This window comes from Stomoxys calcitrans, chromosome 5 (assembly GCF_963082655.1).
Source record: "Stomoxys calcitrans chromosome 5, idStoCalc2.1, whole genome shotgun sequence".
In the NCBI taxonomy this organism is placed as follows: Eukaryota; Metazoa; Arthropoda; class Insecta; order Diptera; family Muscidae; genus Stomoxys; species Stomoxys calcitrans.
The window spans coordinates 70,559,524-70,574,661 of NC_081556.1; the positions used below are offsets into that span (position 1 = coordinate 70,559,524).

At 37.3% G+C, this 15,138-nt stretch overlaps 1 protein-coding gene across 4 annotated transcripts in view; it reads left to right on the forward strand.

Annotated features, from left to right (window-relative positions):
- Positions 1 to 7,070, forward strand: part of LOC106094346 (proton-coupled zinc antiporter SLC30A8) — an 84,737-nt gene extending 77,667 nt beyond the window's left edge. For all 4 annotated transcript variants that reach the window (XM_059369397.1, XM_059369398.1, XM_059369400.1 and 1 more), the window contains 3 exons: positions 4,823 to 4,992; positions 5,056 to 5,126; positions 5,213 to 7,070. In XM_059369397.1, the coding sequence (XP_059225380.1) occupies positions 4,823 to 4,992; positions 5,056 to 5,126; positions 5,213 to 5,322 (351 nt within the window). In that variant the 3' untranslated portion in view covers positions 5,323 to 7,070. The remainder of the gene's footprint in view (positions 1 to 4,822; positions 4,993 to 5,055; positions 5,127 to 5,212) is intronic.
- The last annotated feature ends 8,068 nt before the right edge of the window (positions 7,071 to 15,138 follow it).

Sequence of the window (15,138 nt, forward strand, 5' to 3'; positions counted from 1 at the left end):
GGACCGAAATTGGATACCCATAACTTCGGCCTTATATCTTAAACACCTTTCATCATAATCAGATGAAAATTGCTTCAATAATGAACCCATAGCAGCTATACCGAAATACGGTCCTATCTGGACCAAACTCGGCACTGACATGGATATAGTCCGATCTCCATCATATTCTGGAAAAATATGAAAGGGTCGACTAATTAAGACCTTAAATCGGTCTATATGGCAGCTATATCCAAATATAAACCAATATGGACCATATTGAACACGGACGTCGAAAAGCCTAAAACAGTTCACTGTGCGAAATTTCGGCCAAATCTGTTAACAAATACGTCTTAAGAGCCCAAGAATTTAAGTCGGGAGATCGATATTAACTATACCCGGTACGAATGTCGAGGGTCCCAACACAACTCATTGGGCTAAATTTCAGCAAAGTCGGAAATTAAATAGGACTTTTAGGAGCCCAAGATATTCTTCTGGTTAACGGAATTTGGTTTTCTGTCACAGCTGTTTTTTTGTTTACCAATTGCTGCGTAATATAAGGTGTATTCGCGTACTTATCCAATAACAATTTGCCACTAAAAATTTGCAGGAGACTAAGAAACTTCTGCTGGGGGAAAAACCGTCAGCACAAATTTGCAACCACTAATTTACAAAATTCTCCAAATGCTTTTCACTCTCACACTCTCTTTTATTGGGAAAAGGAACGACTTTCCGTAAACGTTTGTGCACATTTTTGAGTACGCGAACACTCTAATTGCTGATGAGCGGACTGAAATGGCTAGATAGCCATAAGTTTTTACAACGATAAACTTAATGAATGATGTATACTTTAAAAGGTCTCAAATTGATGTTTGGACGTGTTGACAAAATGAATATACGCCACCCTTCGATGGTGGGTATAAAAATTAAGGTGTTAAAGCAAGTTTTGTCAGTAAAGACATTTTTCGGCAAAAAAGGTTCAAGATATCTTAATTGATACAAATGTTTTTGCCAATTAAAATCCAGCATCAAAATGAAAATTGAACCTCAAAAGCCTTCGGATATCGCAAAATACGAAGCGAGTCTTGCCAAAAATTTTCAAAACATGTAAATTAAAAGTCGATGTCATCCCACTGTGCAACGTAATCTGAGTTTAAAATTTCTAAAAGACCAATTGTTTAAATTTTTTTTCATTTATATGAGAAAAACGGATTGGAATAGCACAACCACAACGCTCTTTAAGAAATTCTACAAACAAACTTTTTATGGATTTAAGTATAGTTAGTGGTTGAACAAGTTTTGAAAGTTTTCTAAATTTTAGTAAGCCTTAATTCCTGTTTTCTTAGAGATATTCTTATATATCTCATCCTCGTTGGCTGTAATGCTAATCCTAACCTGGCTGTAGTTCTAGGTATGATAGCATTTGATGTAATTTTCACGCTGACATTAACCGGGCCATCCTATTCGTATGGATAAAAATTCAAAGAAACTTGACGAGTGATTTTGAGTATATATGGACAGACAGACAAACAAACATACTACAAAATAAGAAAAAGCATGCCAAGTTCGGCCGGACCGAATCTTGGAAGCTCACTACCATGGATTCTGTCAAAAATTTACAGAAAATAAATTATAATTTTATTCTTCATACAAACTTCTGTCAAACCAGCAAACATTAAAGCTTCTAGGAACCGAATAAGGATAATCGAGAGAACGGTTTATTTGGGAGCTATATCAGATTATATACTGATTTGGACTGCACTTGGCACAGTTGTTGGAACTCGTCACAGAATATCTTTTGCAAAATTTTAGCTAAATCAGACAAAAATTGCGGCTTGTAAGGGCTCAAAAACTCATATTGGGAGACCGGTTTATATGGGAACTATATCAGGTTATAAACCGACTTGAACCGTATTTGCCACAGTTTTTGGAAGTAAGAAAGTCTCTACAAGAGACTTGACCAACAAATTATTGAAATTTTGTAAACTTTGAACAAATTATTTAGTTGCGGTAGGTGTTAAAATAGGCGTACTGCCATGTAGAGCACAAAACTCCATTCACGACTTGCAACCACAGGTTCGAGTTCCCAGGTTAAAACAAATTTAATTTTTTTTTCATTCAACTTATTTTTGGAAATTCGGCATACAAATATGAACTTCGTAATCGGAGAAAAAAATTTAAGGCCGTTTGTACCTTTTTTATACCCTCCACCCTAGGATGAGGGTTTACTATTTTCATCATTCTGTCTGCTAAGCATAAATCGAATTGGTCTACGTTTTAATTAGCTGTCATATAAACCGATCTTGAATCTTGACTTCTTGAGCCCTTACAAGCCGCAATTTTTGTCCGATTTGGTTGAAATTTGGAAAAGATGTTTTGTTATGACCTTAACCAACTGTGCCAAGTACGGTCTAAATCGGTCTATAACCTGATATAGCTGCCATATAAACCGATTTTGATTTCTTGAGCCTCTAGAGAGCGCAATTGTTAACCTATTTGGCTAAGATTTTGTACAACGGCTTCTCCGATGACCCTCAACATACGTGTCAAATATGACCTGAAGCGGTCTATAGCCTTATAGGGCTCCCATATTAACCGTTCTCCCTATTTTACTTCTTGATCCCCTAAATGGCGCAATTCTTATTAGAATTAGGTGAAAATTTACACAATGAATTCTACTATGGTCTCCAATTTTTAATCCAATTATGGTCCGACCATAACTTGATATAGCTCCAATAGCATAGCAATTATTTTCTTTTATCCCTTGTTTGTCTAAAAAGATATACCGGGAAAAGAACTCCACAAGTGCGATCCATGGTGAAAGTTATATAAGATTCGGCCCAGCCGAACTTAGCACGCTTTTACTTGTTTTTATACCCTCCACTATAGGATGGGGGTATACTTATTTCGTCATTCTGTTTGTAACACGTCGAAATATGCGCCTGAGACCCCATAGTGTATATATATTCTTGATCGTCATGTCATTTTAAGTCGATCTAGCCATGTCCGTCCGTCTGTCTGTCGAAATCACGCTTACCTTCGAAGGAGTAAAGTTAGCCGCTTGAAATTTTGCACAAATACCTTTGAGTAGTCTAGGTGGGTTGGGATTGTAAATGGTCAAAATCTGTTCATGTTTTGACATAGATCTAGCCGATCTTAGATCTTGACTTCTTGAGCCTCTAGAGAGCGCAATTCTCGTCCGATTTGACTGAAATTTTGCACATTTTGGTATCACTCCCAACAACAGCATTAAGTATGATTCAAATCGATTCATAATCTGCTATAGCTGTCATATAAACCGATCTTGTGTCTAATATGGTCTGAATCGATCAATACCTTAATACAGCTCCCATATAAACCGATCTCCCGATTTTGCTTCTTGAGCCCCTACAAGACGCAATTCTTATCCGAATGAACTGAAATATTACACAATGACTTCTACAATGTTCAGCATTCATTTTTGGCCCGAATCGAACTATAACTTGATATAGCTCCAATAGCATAACAGTTCTTATTCAATATTTTTTGTTTGCCTAAAAAGAGATACGGCGCATAGAACTCGACAAATGCGATCCATGGTGGAGGGTATATAAGATTCGGCCCGGCCGAATTTAGCACGCTCTTACTTGTTAAATTTAATTAATTGAGACACTTGTTACTTTGCAGGTGTACTTGTTGAGTAACTTCATCGTCAAGAAGATGATGTCGGTAGGCTAGTAGATGCGTGCAAGACTACCAAACATAAGACCATGAGTTTAATCTTCTTCTGCGGCACCAAAATTACTAAAATTTGTTTTTAAAGGAAATAGTAGAGAGAGCGACAGAGAAAACACCGAGAGCAGCAGTAAAACGAACGAGACAAAGCTGGGCGAGCCGAATAAAGAAAATAGAAACACCACCACTCAAAGCAAAGCAAATGCGGCATGCTGGTAGCTGGTTTTTATACACTAATTTCGTCATTCTGTTTCCAACACCTCGAAATATGCGTCTAATTGTATATATATTCATGATCGTCATGACATTTTAAATCGATCTAGCCATGTCCGTCCTTCCGTCCGCCTGTCTGTCAAAAACATGCTAACTTTCGAAGGAGTAAAGGTAGGCGATTGCAATTTTGCACAAATACTTTTTATTAGCGTAGGTCGGTTGGGATTATAAATAAGCCAAATGGGTCTATGTTTTGATATAGCTGCCATATTGACCGATCTGGGATCTTAACTTCTTGAGCCTCCAGAGAGCGCCATTCTTATCCGATTTGACTGAAATTTTGCACGTAGTCTTTTGATATCACTTCCAACAACTGTGCTTGGTATGGTCAAAATCGGTTCATTGCCTGATATATATAAACCGATTTGGGTCTTGACTTCTTGAGTTTTTAGAAGGCGCAATTCTTATCCGATTTGGCTGTAATTTCGTATGATGTGTTTTATTATGACTTCCAACAACTGTGCCGAGTTTGGTCAAAATCGGTACATAGCCTGATATAGCTGCCATGTAAACCGATATTGGGTCTTGATTTCTTGAGCTTTTAGAAGGCTCAATTCTTATCCGATTTGGCTGAAATGAGGTGTTTTGGTATCAGATCGAGAGACATCTCGCTACTACTATACAGTAATTCGAATCAATATTTGCTCCTCTGATCGATCGTACGACTGTCTAACAAGGATCATTACGTGATTAATCTTCTTTGTCGTCGTTTGACGGGGGGACAACCATTTGGGCTTGTGAATGTTCTGATGGTGAAATCTTCTATGTCCGTTTTAACAGACTTGTAAACATTTATCATAAACTCTATTTTTTTATTTATTAACTAAGCCAATGTTTCATGTTTATTGAATGATTGCAGCCGAGGGCAGTTATCCTGGATCCATTATGTACGTTATTATTTTCCATCATTGTTATAATGACAACGCTCAACCTTTTCAAAGAATCAATACACATACTTATGGATTCAGTTCCTAATGGCATTTCTCTTGAAGAGCTCGAAATGGAATTGCTCGACATTGAGGGAGTCAAGTAAGTATTGTATAACTCCTCTACGACGAATAAGAACTAAATGCTTGCAACTATTTTATGCAGATCTGTCCATCATCTAAACGTTTGGAATCACACTTCAAACCACAGTGTGCTAATGGCCCATTTAGTCATAGGTAGACACTACAAATCAAATTCACCAAAGGTCATATCGTTTTGTTTTGAACCAACTAACCACACCTTACCACATGTTTCATTTCAGACTTTCTTGCCGATAGCAACAATATTCTAATGCATGCCACTCAGATAGCCAGCAGCCCTAAGTACAATGTGAAACACAGTACCATACAAATAGAACGTGCTGCCTTATAAATTGCCAAGGAACCAACAATCACAACATCATATTGGTCGTAAATTGCATTGTAAATTGTACATGGAACAATAGCAGTAGACTTCGTTGTTGTGCTGTGAGAAGTAGCTATCAATAGCTGTTTCATATTACAAAGAAATTGTTAAAAAATTCTGCCTTAAATTAAGTGCAAAAGGAGTACCATAACTCGTTAACTTTTAGTTTTTACGCAAAAATCACGAGATGTGTATATCGTCAGCCTAATGCTATCTTGTTTCATACGCCATTATGTGCAATCGAGAAAAAAACACTTTAAGTTGGAGTCTCAATTACTTAAAACTGGGCCGTAAATGTGTTTTTTTAACGTTACCATGTTCATGCATTTCTAAACAATATGCCCTTAAACGTTTAATATTTTTCGGCCAGAAATAAACGTTATGTAGCCCATTTTTCGAAAATAGTTAATTGTTGTTTTGTTCCATATCCAAATTTTGTTTACATTTTTTAGAATTTTGTTTTACGTGTAACATAATGTGTACCAATATAGCATTGAATTAACATAAGGTGTTCCACCTCCAATTGAGAATATTTTTATTAAAAAAAAAATAATAATAATCTTTTCATTTTAATGCGGTTTTACTATGAAACAAATTGGATTTTTCTTAGAAAATATATAACAAGAAAAAACTAGCCCATATAGCACTCGCCACGCTAGAAACGTATGCCGAAGGCGTGTTGTCTGTGATCAAATCCATCTGTTATCTGGCAATTTCTTTTCAATAATCAATTAAAATCCTTCAATTTCTGGTCATATTCAATCTCATGATCATTAGCTCTACTCACTCCCTTTGGGTGAAATAATGTAAAAAGTATGGATAATGGAAATGGATATTTCGATATGTTCCAAATGGAATTACAAAGAGGATATTCAAATATAGATCTACCAAGCCTTCTCTTGGTAGATCTAAATTTGATAACAACTCTATAAGATGATGTGACCAATTATCTCCAAATATGTTGAATGGTTGTCGACAAATGAATGTATGCAATTGATTTCTTCTATATTAGAGTAGTCACGCTCAAAAAATATTTCTAATATTTTCAATAGAGACTACAGAAATATTTGATTGCGGTACTGGTTTTTTGATTGCAATTTTATGGTACGCAAGAATGCATGTTGAAATTCGGCATTAGCTTAGTCACACTTCGCATTCAGTAAATCCAATAACATTCATTCAGTGGGACTACTTCTGGACTCAAAGCCACGTTATTTTCCCCTTTCATTGGTTTCAAACCCGTATGGTAAATCTCAAATTAAGATTTTAGGAATTTAAAAGTTGTTTTTAGTTATATATTTAAATAATTTGAGTAAAAATTGAGCACGTGAAACATGGTAGCACTATCAATTTGATTTGTCAAAAATATATATAATTTTGAATATGAAACAAAACCCAGGATTTAATAAAAGTGGATATGGAGCAAACTTAATCTCAATATCTCAAAAACTAAGCGAGATACGAAAAAATTTATTGAAAATTCTGAAAGTTCGTACCTTGAAACGATCCTAACTAAAAGGATCGAAAATGGCTTATGGAGCAAGTTAGCATTTGATCGAATATATTTATAGCGAAAAATTTACTTATCATACCTTTTAAACAAGATTCTAATCAAATATGACCAAAGAGCCTAAGTAAAGCTTAAATGTATTAAAAATGTATTAGACCATCTTAAATAAAGTTTTAGAATAATTACAGAATTTTAAAATTCAGAATCAACTCTTCTTTTATTTATAAGCTGTTGTCATTTTTTCGGTATGACTTAATGGCTTGTTAAGAATATTCATAATCTTTCATATTTTCGTCCGATTAGACTTACTATGTTTAGTTAGTCATAAGAGAATTATTCAAATTATTATTATATTATCAACCAACACCAATATAACATACGCGTCAATAGGTGTGCTTTATTTTAGTACAATATAGTGAAGTGCAATGAAATTTTTATGAATATGACCTTTATCCAGGACAACAAAGTTCTGGATAAATTACCAGTGCAGGTTTGTGTAGATCATCTGTTTTCAAGATCGCCATGATATGTTTTTCACAACTAAGTGTGGCCATTTGCAGAAGTACCTCTTATTTGGATAGTAATATAAAATGAAAACCGATTACTTATACAATTGCGTACACAAATCTTAATAAAATATAATTGACTGCTTTGTCCTCACATTTTTTGCCAATTTTAGCTATAAATTTTAGAAATATTCTCACTTTTCTCCTCGTATTGTTTTGACAGGTTGGCAAATGGCGTATACTAATTTCGTCATTCTGTTTGTAACTACTCGAAATATTTGTCTGAGACCCCATAAAGTATATATATTCTTGATGGTCGTGACATTTTATGTCGATCTAGGCATGTCCGTCCGTCCGTCTGTCTGTCGAAAGCACACTAACTTCCGAAGGAGTAAAGCTAGCCGCTTGAAATACTTCTTATTAGTGTAGGTCAGTTGGTATTGTAAATGGGCCATATCGGTCCATGTTTTGATATAGCTGTCATATAAACCAATCTTGGGTCTTGACTTCTTGAGCCTCTAGAGTCCGCATTTCTTATCCGATTGGAATGAAATTTTGCACGACGTGTTTTGTTATGATATCCAATAATTGTGCCAAGTATGGTTTGAATCGGTCCATAACCTGATATAGCTGTCATATAAACCGATCTTGTGTCTTGAATTCTTGAGTCTCTAGAGTGCGCAATTCTTATCCGATTGGAATGAAATTTTGCACGACGTGTTTTGTTATGATATCCAACAACTGTGTCAAGTATGGTTCAAATCGGTCCATAACCTGATTTAGCTGCCATATAAACAGACCTTGGGTCTTGACTTCTTGAGCCTCTAGAGGGCGCAATTCTTATCCGATTTGAATGAATTTTGGCACGACGTGTTTTGTTATGATATCCAACAACTATGCCAAGTATGGTTCAAATCGATTCATAACCTGATATAGCTGTCATATAAACCGATCTGGGATCTTGAATTTTTGAGCCTGTAGAGGTCGCAATTATTATCCGATTTCCCTGAAATTTTGTACGACGGATTCTCTCATGACCATAAACACACGTGTTTATTATGGTCTGAATCGGTCTATAGCCCGATACAGCTCCCATATAAATCGATCTCTTTATTTTATTTTCTTATTCGAATTGGCTGACATTTTACACAGGTCTAAAAAATATAATTTAATTGTGGTCCAAACCGGACCATATCTTGATATCGCTCTAATAGCAGAGCAAATCTTTTCATATATTCTGTTTTGCCTAAGAAGAGATGCCAGGAAAAGAACTCGACAAATGCGATCCATGATGGAGGGTATATAAGATTCGGCCCGGCCGAACTTAGCACGCTTTTACTTGTCTATTCTTATATATAAAAATCAATTTGTGTTTGTTTGTATGTTTGTGTGTTCCTTATAGACTCAGAAACGGCTGAACCGATTTTCTTTCTTCTTTTCACAAATGGTGCATACTGACCCCGTGGTGAAAATAGGGTACTACATTTTTTGATATCTGAAGGGGGGGCGGACCCTCCCCCTTACCCTAATTTTCAGAAATGCCAGATCTCGAAGATGGGTGGAGTGATTTAAGCCAAATTTTGTGTGCTCTCATATAGTACCCTAAAAATAAAAATTTGGTATCCAAATTTCGGATGGGCTACCCAGGGGGGCTGCCCCACCCTAAAGCCTACCAACCATATATTTATACCAATCACAACAATATGGGACTCAAATGAAAGGTAATTAGGATGAGAAAACTTATCTGATATCCAATTGTCGGACCATGTACTAGGTAGAACAACCCAAGCCCTAAAACACCCCTAAATCGGACATATTTACCGACAATGGCAATTTGGGACTCAAATGAAAGATATTTGCGAGTAGAATACGAATCTGATATCCAAATGTGGGACTACGATTCTGGGGGTCCACCCCTTCCCTAAAACACTCCGAAACTGGACTTATTTACTGACCATGGGAATATGGGGCTTGAATAGAAGGTATTTGAATTTAGAATACGAATCTGATATCCAAATATGGGTCCAAGAGTTTGGGGGCCGCCTTCCACCAAAAACATCCCCCAAAGGGGACAAATTTACGACCATAGCAATATGGCGCTCAAATGAAAGCTCTTTGGGAGTAAAGCACGAATTTAATATCAATGTTCGGAAAAAGTGTTTATGGGGCCACGCCACCTTCACAAGACCACCCAAATAGTAAGTATTTGCTGACTATTGCAATATAAGGCTCAAATAAGAGGGATTTTCGAGTATAACACGAATCCGATATATATTTTCAAGGCCAACTCACTGAGTAGCCGCCCATCCCCAAAAACACCCCCTAAGCCGGTCATGTTTGCCGACATTTGGAAGTAGACCACGTATCTGATATCAACATTAGGGACGAACTCTATAGGGGACGTCCCATAACCATAACAACCCCCAAATAGGGCGTATTTACTCACCAAGACAATTTGGGGAGTAAAGAGAGTGGAACTAAATATCTTTAATTTTTAGGGCCAAAACCCCTAACCGTACATATTTGCTGGCATTTGCAATAAGGAGTTTAAATGAGATTAGAAAACGATTTTGATATCAATTTTTGAGGCCAATTGCAATACGTTTCAAATAAATGATATATAGATATATGAGAATAGACCACATTGCTGATATATGTATTTTCAGGGCTTAATGTTGGGGGACCATCTTGGATAATGTTGGAGGCCACCGTAGCGCAGAGGTTAGCATGTCCGCCTATGACGCTGAACGCCTGGGTTCGAATCCTGGCGAGACCATCGGAAAAAATTTTCAACTGTGGTTTTCTCCACCTTATGCTGGCAACATTTATGAAGTACTATGCCATGTAAAACTTCTCTCCCAAGAGGTGTCGCACTGCGGCACGCCGTTTGTACTTGACTATAAAAAGGAGGCCCCTTATCATTGAGTTTTAAAACTTGAATCGGACTCCACTCATTGATATGTGAGAAGTTTGCCGCTGTTCCTTAGTGGAATGTGCAAAAATGGGCAAAATTTGCATTTGCAATGTGGGGCGACCACCCATATCCCCACAACACCCCTAAATCGGGCATATTTACCAACCATGTCTATGTGGAGCTTAAATACAAGGTATTGAGGGGTAGAGCAAGAATTGATACCCAATTCTTTGGGGGTCTATTCCTTTCCTAAAATACCCCACAAACAGTAATTTTGTACTGACCATCACAATATGGGACTCAAATGATAGTATATAGGACCATGTATTAAGGGCATCACCCCTTCCCCAAAACACCCCTCAAAGGGTAAAAATTTTTCGACCATTCCAATATGTGGCTCAAATGAAAGGTATTTGAGATTTCTGGGCCATGTGTTTGGGGGACGCCTCATCGTGTAAACTCCCCTTAAAGCAATGGCAATATGTGGTTTAAATAAATGGTATTTGAGAAATTTTCCCGGGAAATTCTACAACGGACAACGTGGCGCCAGAAGAGGTTGTCACTGATACGTATTCATCGGAGGCCATTAGGGAAACTCTGTCTGAGCGGAAAATTCTCTGGGCGATAAGAAGTTTCGACTCCTTTTAGTCGACAGGCTCTGATGATGTATCACCGGTTGAATTACAAGCTGTGTCTGATAGACTGGTTCCCTGGTCTATATATACCTGTGGGATGCAGGGACACGGTAATTTTTAATTCCGGTAATTTTTATTCCGAAAGCAGGAAAACCTTACCACACGAGTCGAAAGATTTTCGTCCTAAAAGTCTGTCATCCTTTATAATGAAGACTCTTGAGAGGTTAATAGAAACATATCTTAGGGCAAAGATCCCTGGAGATCGCCAGTCGCGGCAGCAGCATGCAAATAGTAAAGGCAAATCGACTGAAACAGCCCTTCACGACCTAGTCTGCTACATAGAGGGTTCTCTCGCTGTCAACGAATAGGCAATGGTAGCATTTCTTGACATTGAAGGTGGTTTCAATAATGTATAACCGACGTCAATCATGAAGGGGTTGGAGTTTCTAGGCATCAACTCTACCGTAAGAAAGTTAATTAATAACTTACGTTCTAAAAGATGTATTACGGCAGGCTTGAGATCTGTGGATCTAGAAAGATGGGTTAGAAGAGGAACAAAGAGATGTACTGTCTCCTCTACTTTTGAATATAGCCATTAACAACATATTATTGTCTCTGGAAGGAAAAGACGTAAAAGTGGTCGCGTATGCTGACGACGTGGCAATTACGGTTAGGGGAAAGTTTCCCAGCACTCTAAGAGATATACTTCAAAAAGCTCTACGTCCAACAGCAAAGAGGGCTACCGAAAGTGGTCTGTGTGTAAATCCGTGCAAGACAGAAGTAGTTTTTTCAGCACGATATACAAGTTGCCTACAGTGGAACTTGTGTGGAGAGAATGTTCCATTTACAGAAAGCGCAAAATACCTGGGTGTTTTGCTGGACAGGAAATTAAACTTCAAATCCAACATTTTGGAAAGGGCAAGAAAGGCCACTCTTGCCCTATACACCTGCAAGAGAACCATTGGCAAAATCTGGGGATTTAGAACGCGTATCATGAATTGGGTATATACTGCAGTTGTCAGACCTACAATATTATGGTATATGGTGTTGTGGTCTGGTGGACTGCGCTTCAAAAATACACCTACTGCTTAACACTTAAGATCGGTTTATATAGGAGCTATATCTAAATCTGAACCTATATGGTCAATGTGCAATACCCAACAACCTTCATCGATATAAAGTATATGTGCAAAATTTCAAGCGAAATTTCGACTGACTGGCGAACACAGATAGATCGACTCAGAACGTCGAGACGATCATGAATATATATACTTTATGGGGTCTTAGACGAATATTTCGAAGTTTTACAAACGGAATGACTAGATTAGTATACGACCGCTATCGTGATTTCGGCAGACTAACTGGCAAACACGGATAGATCGACTCAGAACATCGAGACGATCAGAATACATATACTTTATGGGGTCTTAGACGAATATTTCGAAGTTTTACAAACGGAATGACTAGATTAATATACCCCCATCCTATGGTGGTGGATATTAAAATAACGAACGAATGGTGAGGGACAAAATACACCATGTTTAAATTTCAACAGTATCATGGTTAAATTTTAACATAGTATGTACTAAAATTGACTATTCATATTGCATGAAAACTAAAAAAAACTATGGTTAAATTTCGCAATCTTATTTAATTAATTAGCATTGCAGTTTGACCAAATATATTGTAGAATATTTCGTATTATATAATAAAAATTGACAATATACTTAAAGTATATATTATGCTGCCCAAATATGGTTATGTCAACCATATTTTATTTCTCTGCGTGTAGGACGGTTGGTATTGCAAATGTGCCAAATCGGCTGACGTTTAGATATAGCTCCCATATAAACCGAATATACCTCTTAAGCCTCTAGAGGGCGCGATTCTTATCCGATTTAGCTGAAATATTGAACGAGAACCTTTCCTATCATCTCCAACAGGTGTATCGAATATGGTTCTAATCGATCAAAACCCTGATATAGCTCTCATATAAAGCGCTCTCCTGAATATTCTTTTTAAGCCACTAGAGGTCGCAATTCTTATTCGATTTGGCTGAAATATTGCATGAGGTTCTAATCGGATCAAAACCTGACAAAACCGAATATTCTTTTTGAGTCTCCAAACGGCGCAATTCTTATCCAATATTCAAAAAAATCCATGGGGATTTCTTGTTCTAATCATTCATTAGTTTCCGCCTATAAAGATAAACCGTCGAAAGAACTTGACAAATGCGATCCACGGAGAAGGGTATTTAAGATTCGGCCTAGCCGAACTTATCACCCTTTTACTTGTGTTTTTTTATACCCTCCGCCATAGGATGAGGGTATGCTAATTTCGTCATTCTGTTTGTAACTACTCGAAATACTCGTCTGAGATCCCATAAAGTATATATACTCTTAATCGTTGTGACATTTTATTGTCGATCTAGCCATGTCCGTCTGTCGAAAGCACGCTGACTTTTGAAGGAGTAAAGCTAGCCACTTGAAATTTTGCACAAATACTTCTTATTAGTGTAGGTCGGTTGGGATTGTAAATGGGCCATATCGGCCCATTACAGCTGCCATATAAACCGATCTTGGATCTTGACTTCTTGAGTCTCTAGAGTGAGCACTTCTTATCCGATTGGACGACGTGTTTTATTGAACCTCTAGAGGTCGCAATTGTTATCCGATTTGCCTGAAATTTTGTACGACGGATCCTCTCATGACCATCAACATATGTTTTATTATGGCCTGAATCGGTCTATAGCCCGATACAGCTCCCATATAAATCGATCTCTCTATTTTACTTCTTGAGCCCCAAAGGGCGCAATTCTTATACGAATTGGCTGACATTTTACACAGGTCTCCAACATATAATTTAATTGTGGTCCAAGCCGGACCATATCTTGTTATCGCTCCAATAGCAGAGCAAATCTTTTCTTATATCCTTTTTTTGCCTAAGACGAAATGCCGGGAAAAGAACTCAACAAATGCGATCCATGGTGGAGGGTATATAAGATTCGGCCCGGCCGATCTTAGCACGCTTTTACTTGTTTAATTCTAGTAAATACCGATTGCAATATCCGATTAAAATCACAATTCAATTTTCGATTTTTATGCCACATCATAATATTGACCCGGGATCCTATAAAGAACTTTTAGTCTTGATTCTCTGAACATTCTAGCGGTCGAACGAATAAAGACATTAGCTTGAAATTTTGAGCACATACTATTTATTGATGAAGGTGGCTGGAGATATTAAATTGACAATATCGGCTGAGATTTAGATAAAGCTCCCTTATATAATGGCCTTTCAACTTGACTGCCTGACCCCCAGAAGATGCAATTATTATCCGATTGAATTAAAATTTTCAACATAGTGTTCTGTTACGACATCCAACGATCGTATAGTTCAAACAGGTGTATAACCGTATATAGCTTCCAAATCAGTCTAAAATCTCTTATAGCACCCATATGAACCCATCTCCCAATTAGCCTTCTACTGCTTCAATTTTTGCCTGGTTTGACAGAAACTTGGTATGTAGAGTAAAATTATACCCTTAATTTAAGTTCAATGGTTGAGAAGTACCTAGATTGTTTAAAAATCCAATCCAGTTCATCGGTAGCTAATTCCTCGGACAAAAGAAGGCCGATATTCCCTCTCGATAATTTTTAAATTCCTAAAGCAATTTATATCAGCAATACTACTCGTATGCCGCTAATTATCATAAGCCGGGGTTATGCAACGTTTAAAGCTTGAGTAATCTGAAATTGCTTAAATTTTCTTCTGAAGAATTACAATTAATTACATACTCTTTTTATTTTTCACATAAGCCAAATGTGTTGTCGAGAATTATCGCAGAGGTCCTTGCCTATCACAAGTATGCTCCCACACATGTCCACAGGTTCGAGAAGCCAAACAGCAGCAGCAAAAATGCATAATGCCTGTATCAGTCAGTAATCCACTTCAATGCCAATTCTGTCAAGCGCTATACCACAGCTCCTTCTTTATGGCAACGTTTAGCATTCGCAATCCAACGTGGCGAAATGCGAACATGGAAATTGTCGACGACGCACTTCACACACAATACGCTTGCATTATCAATGTTCGGTAATTGCAAACACAGTTAACTAACAAATATTATAAAAGCAGTATACATTTTTATCTGAATTCATGCTCCGTTTCGAAAGGAAAAACAGAAAACCCAGAAAGTACTGGAAGTTTTCAAAAACA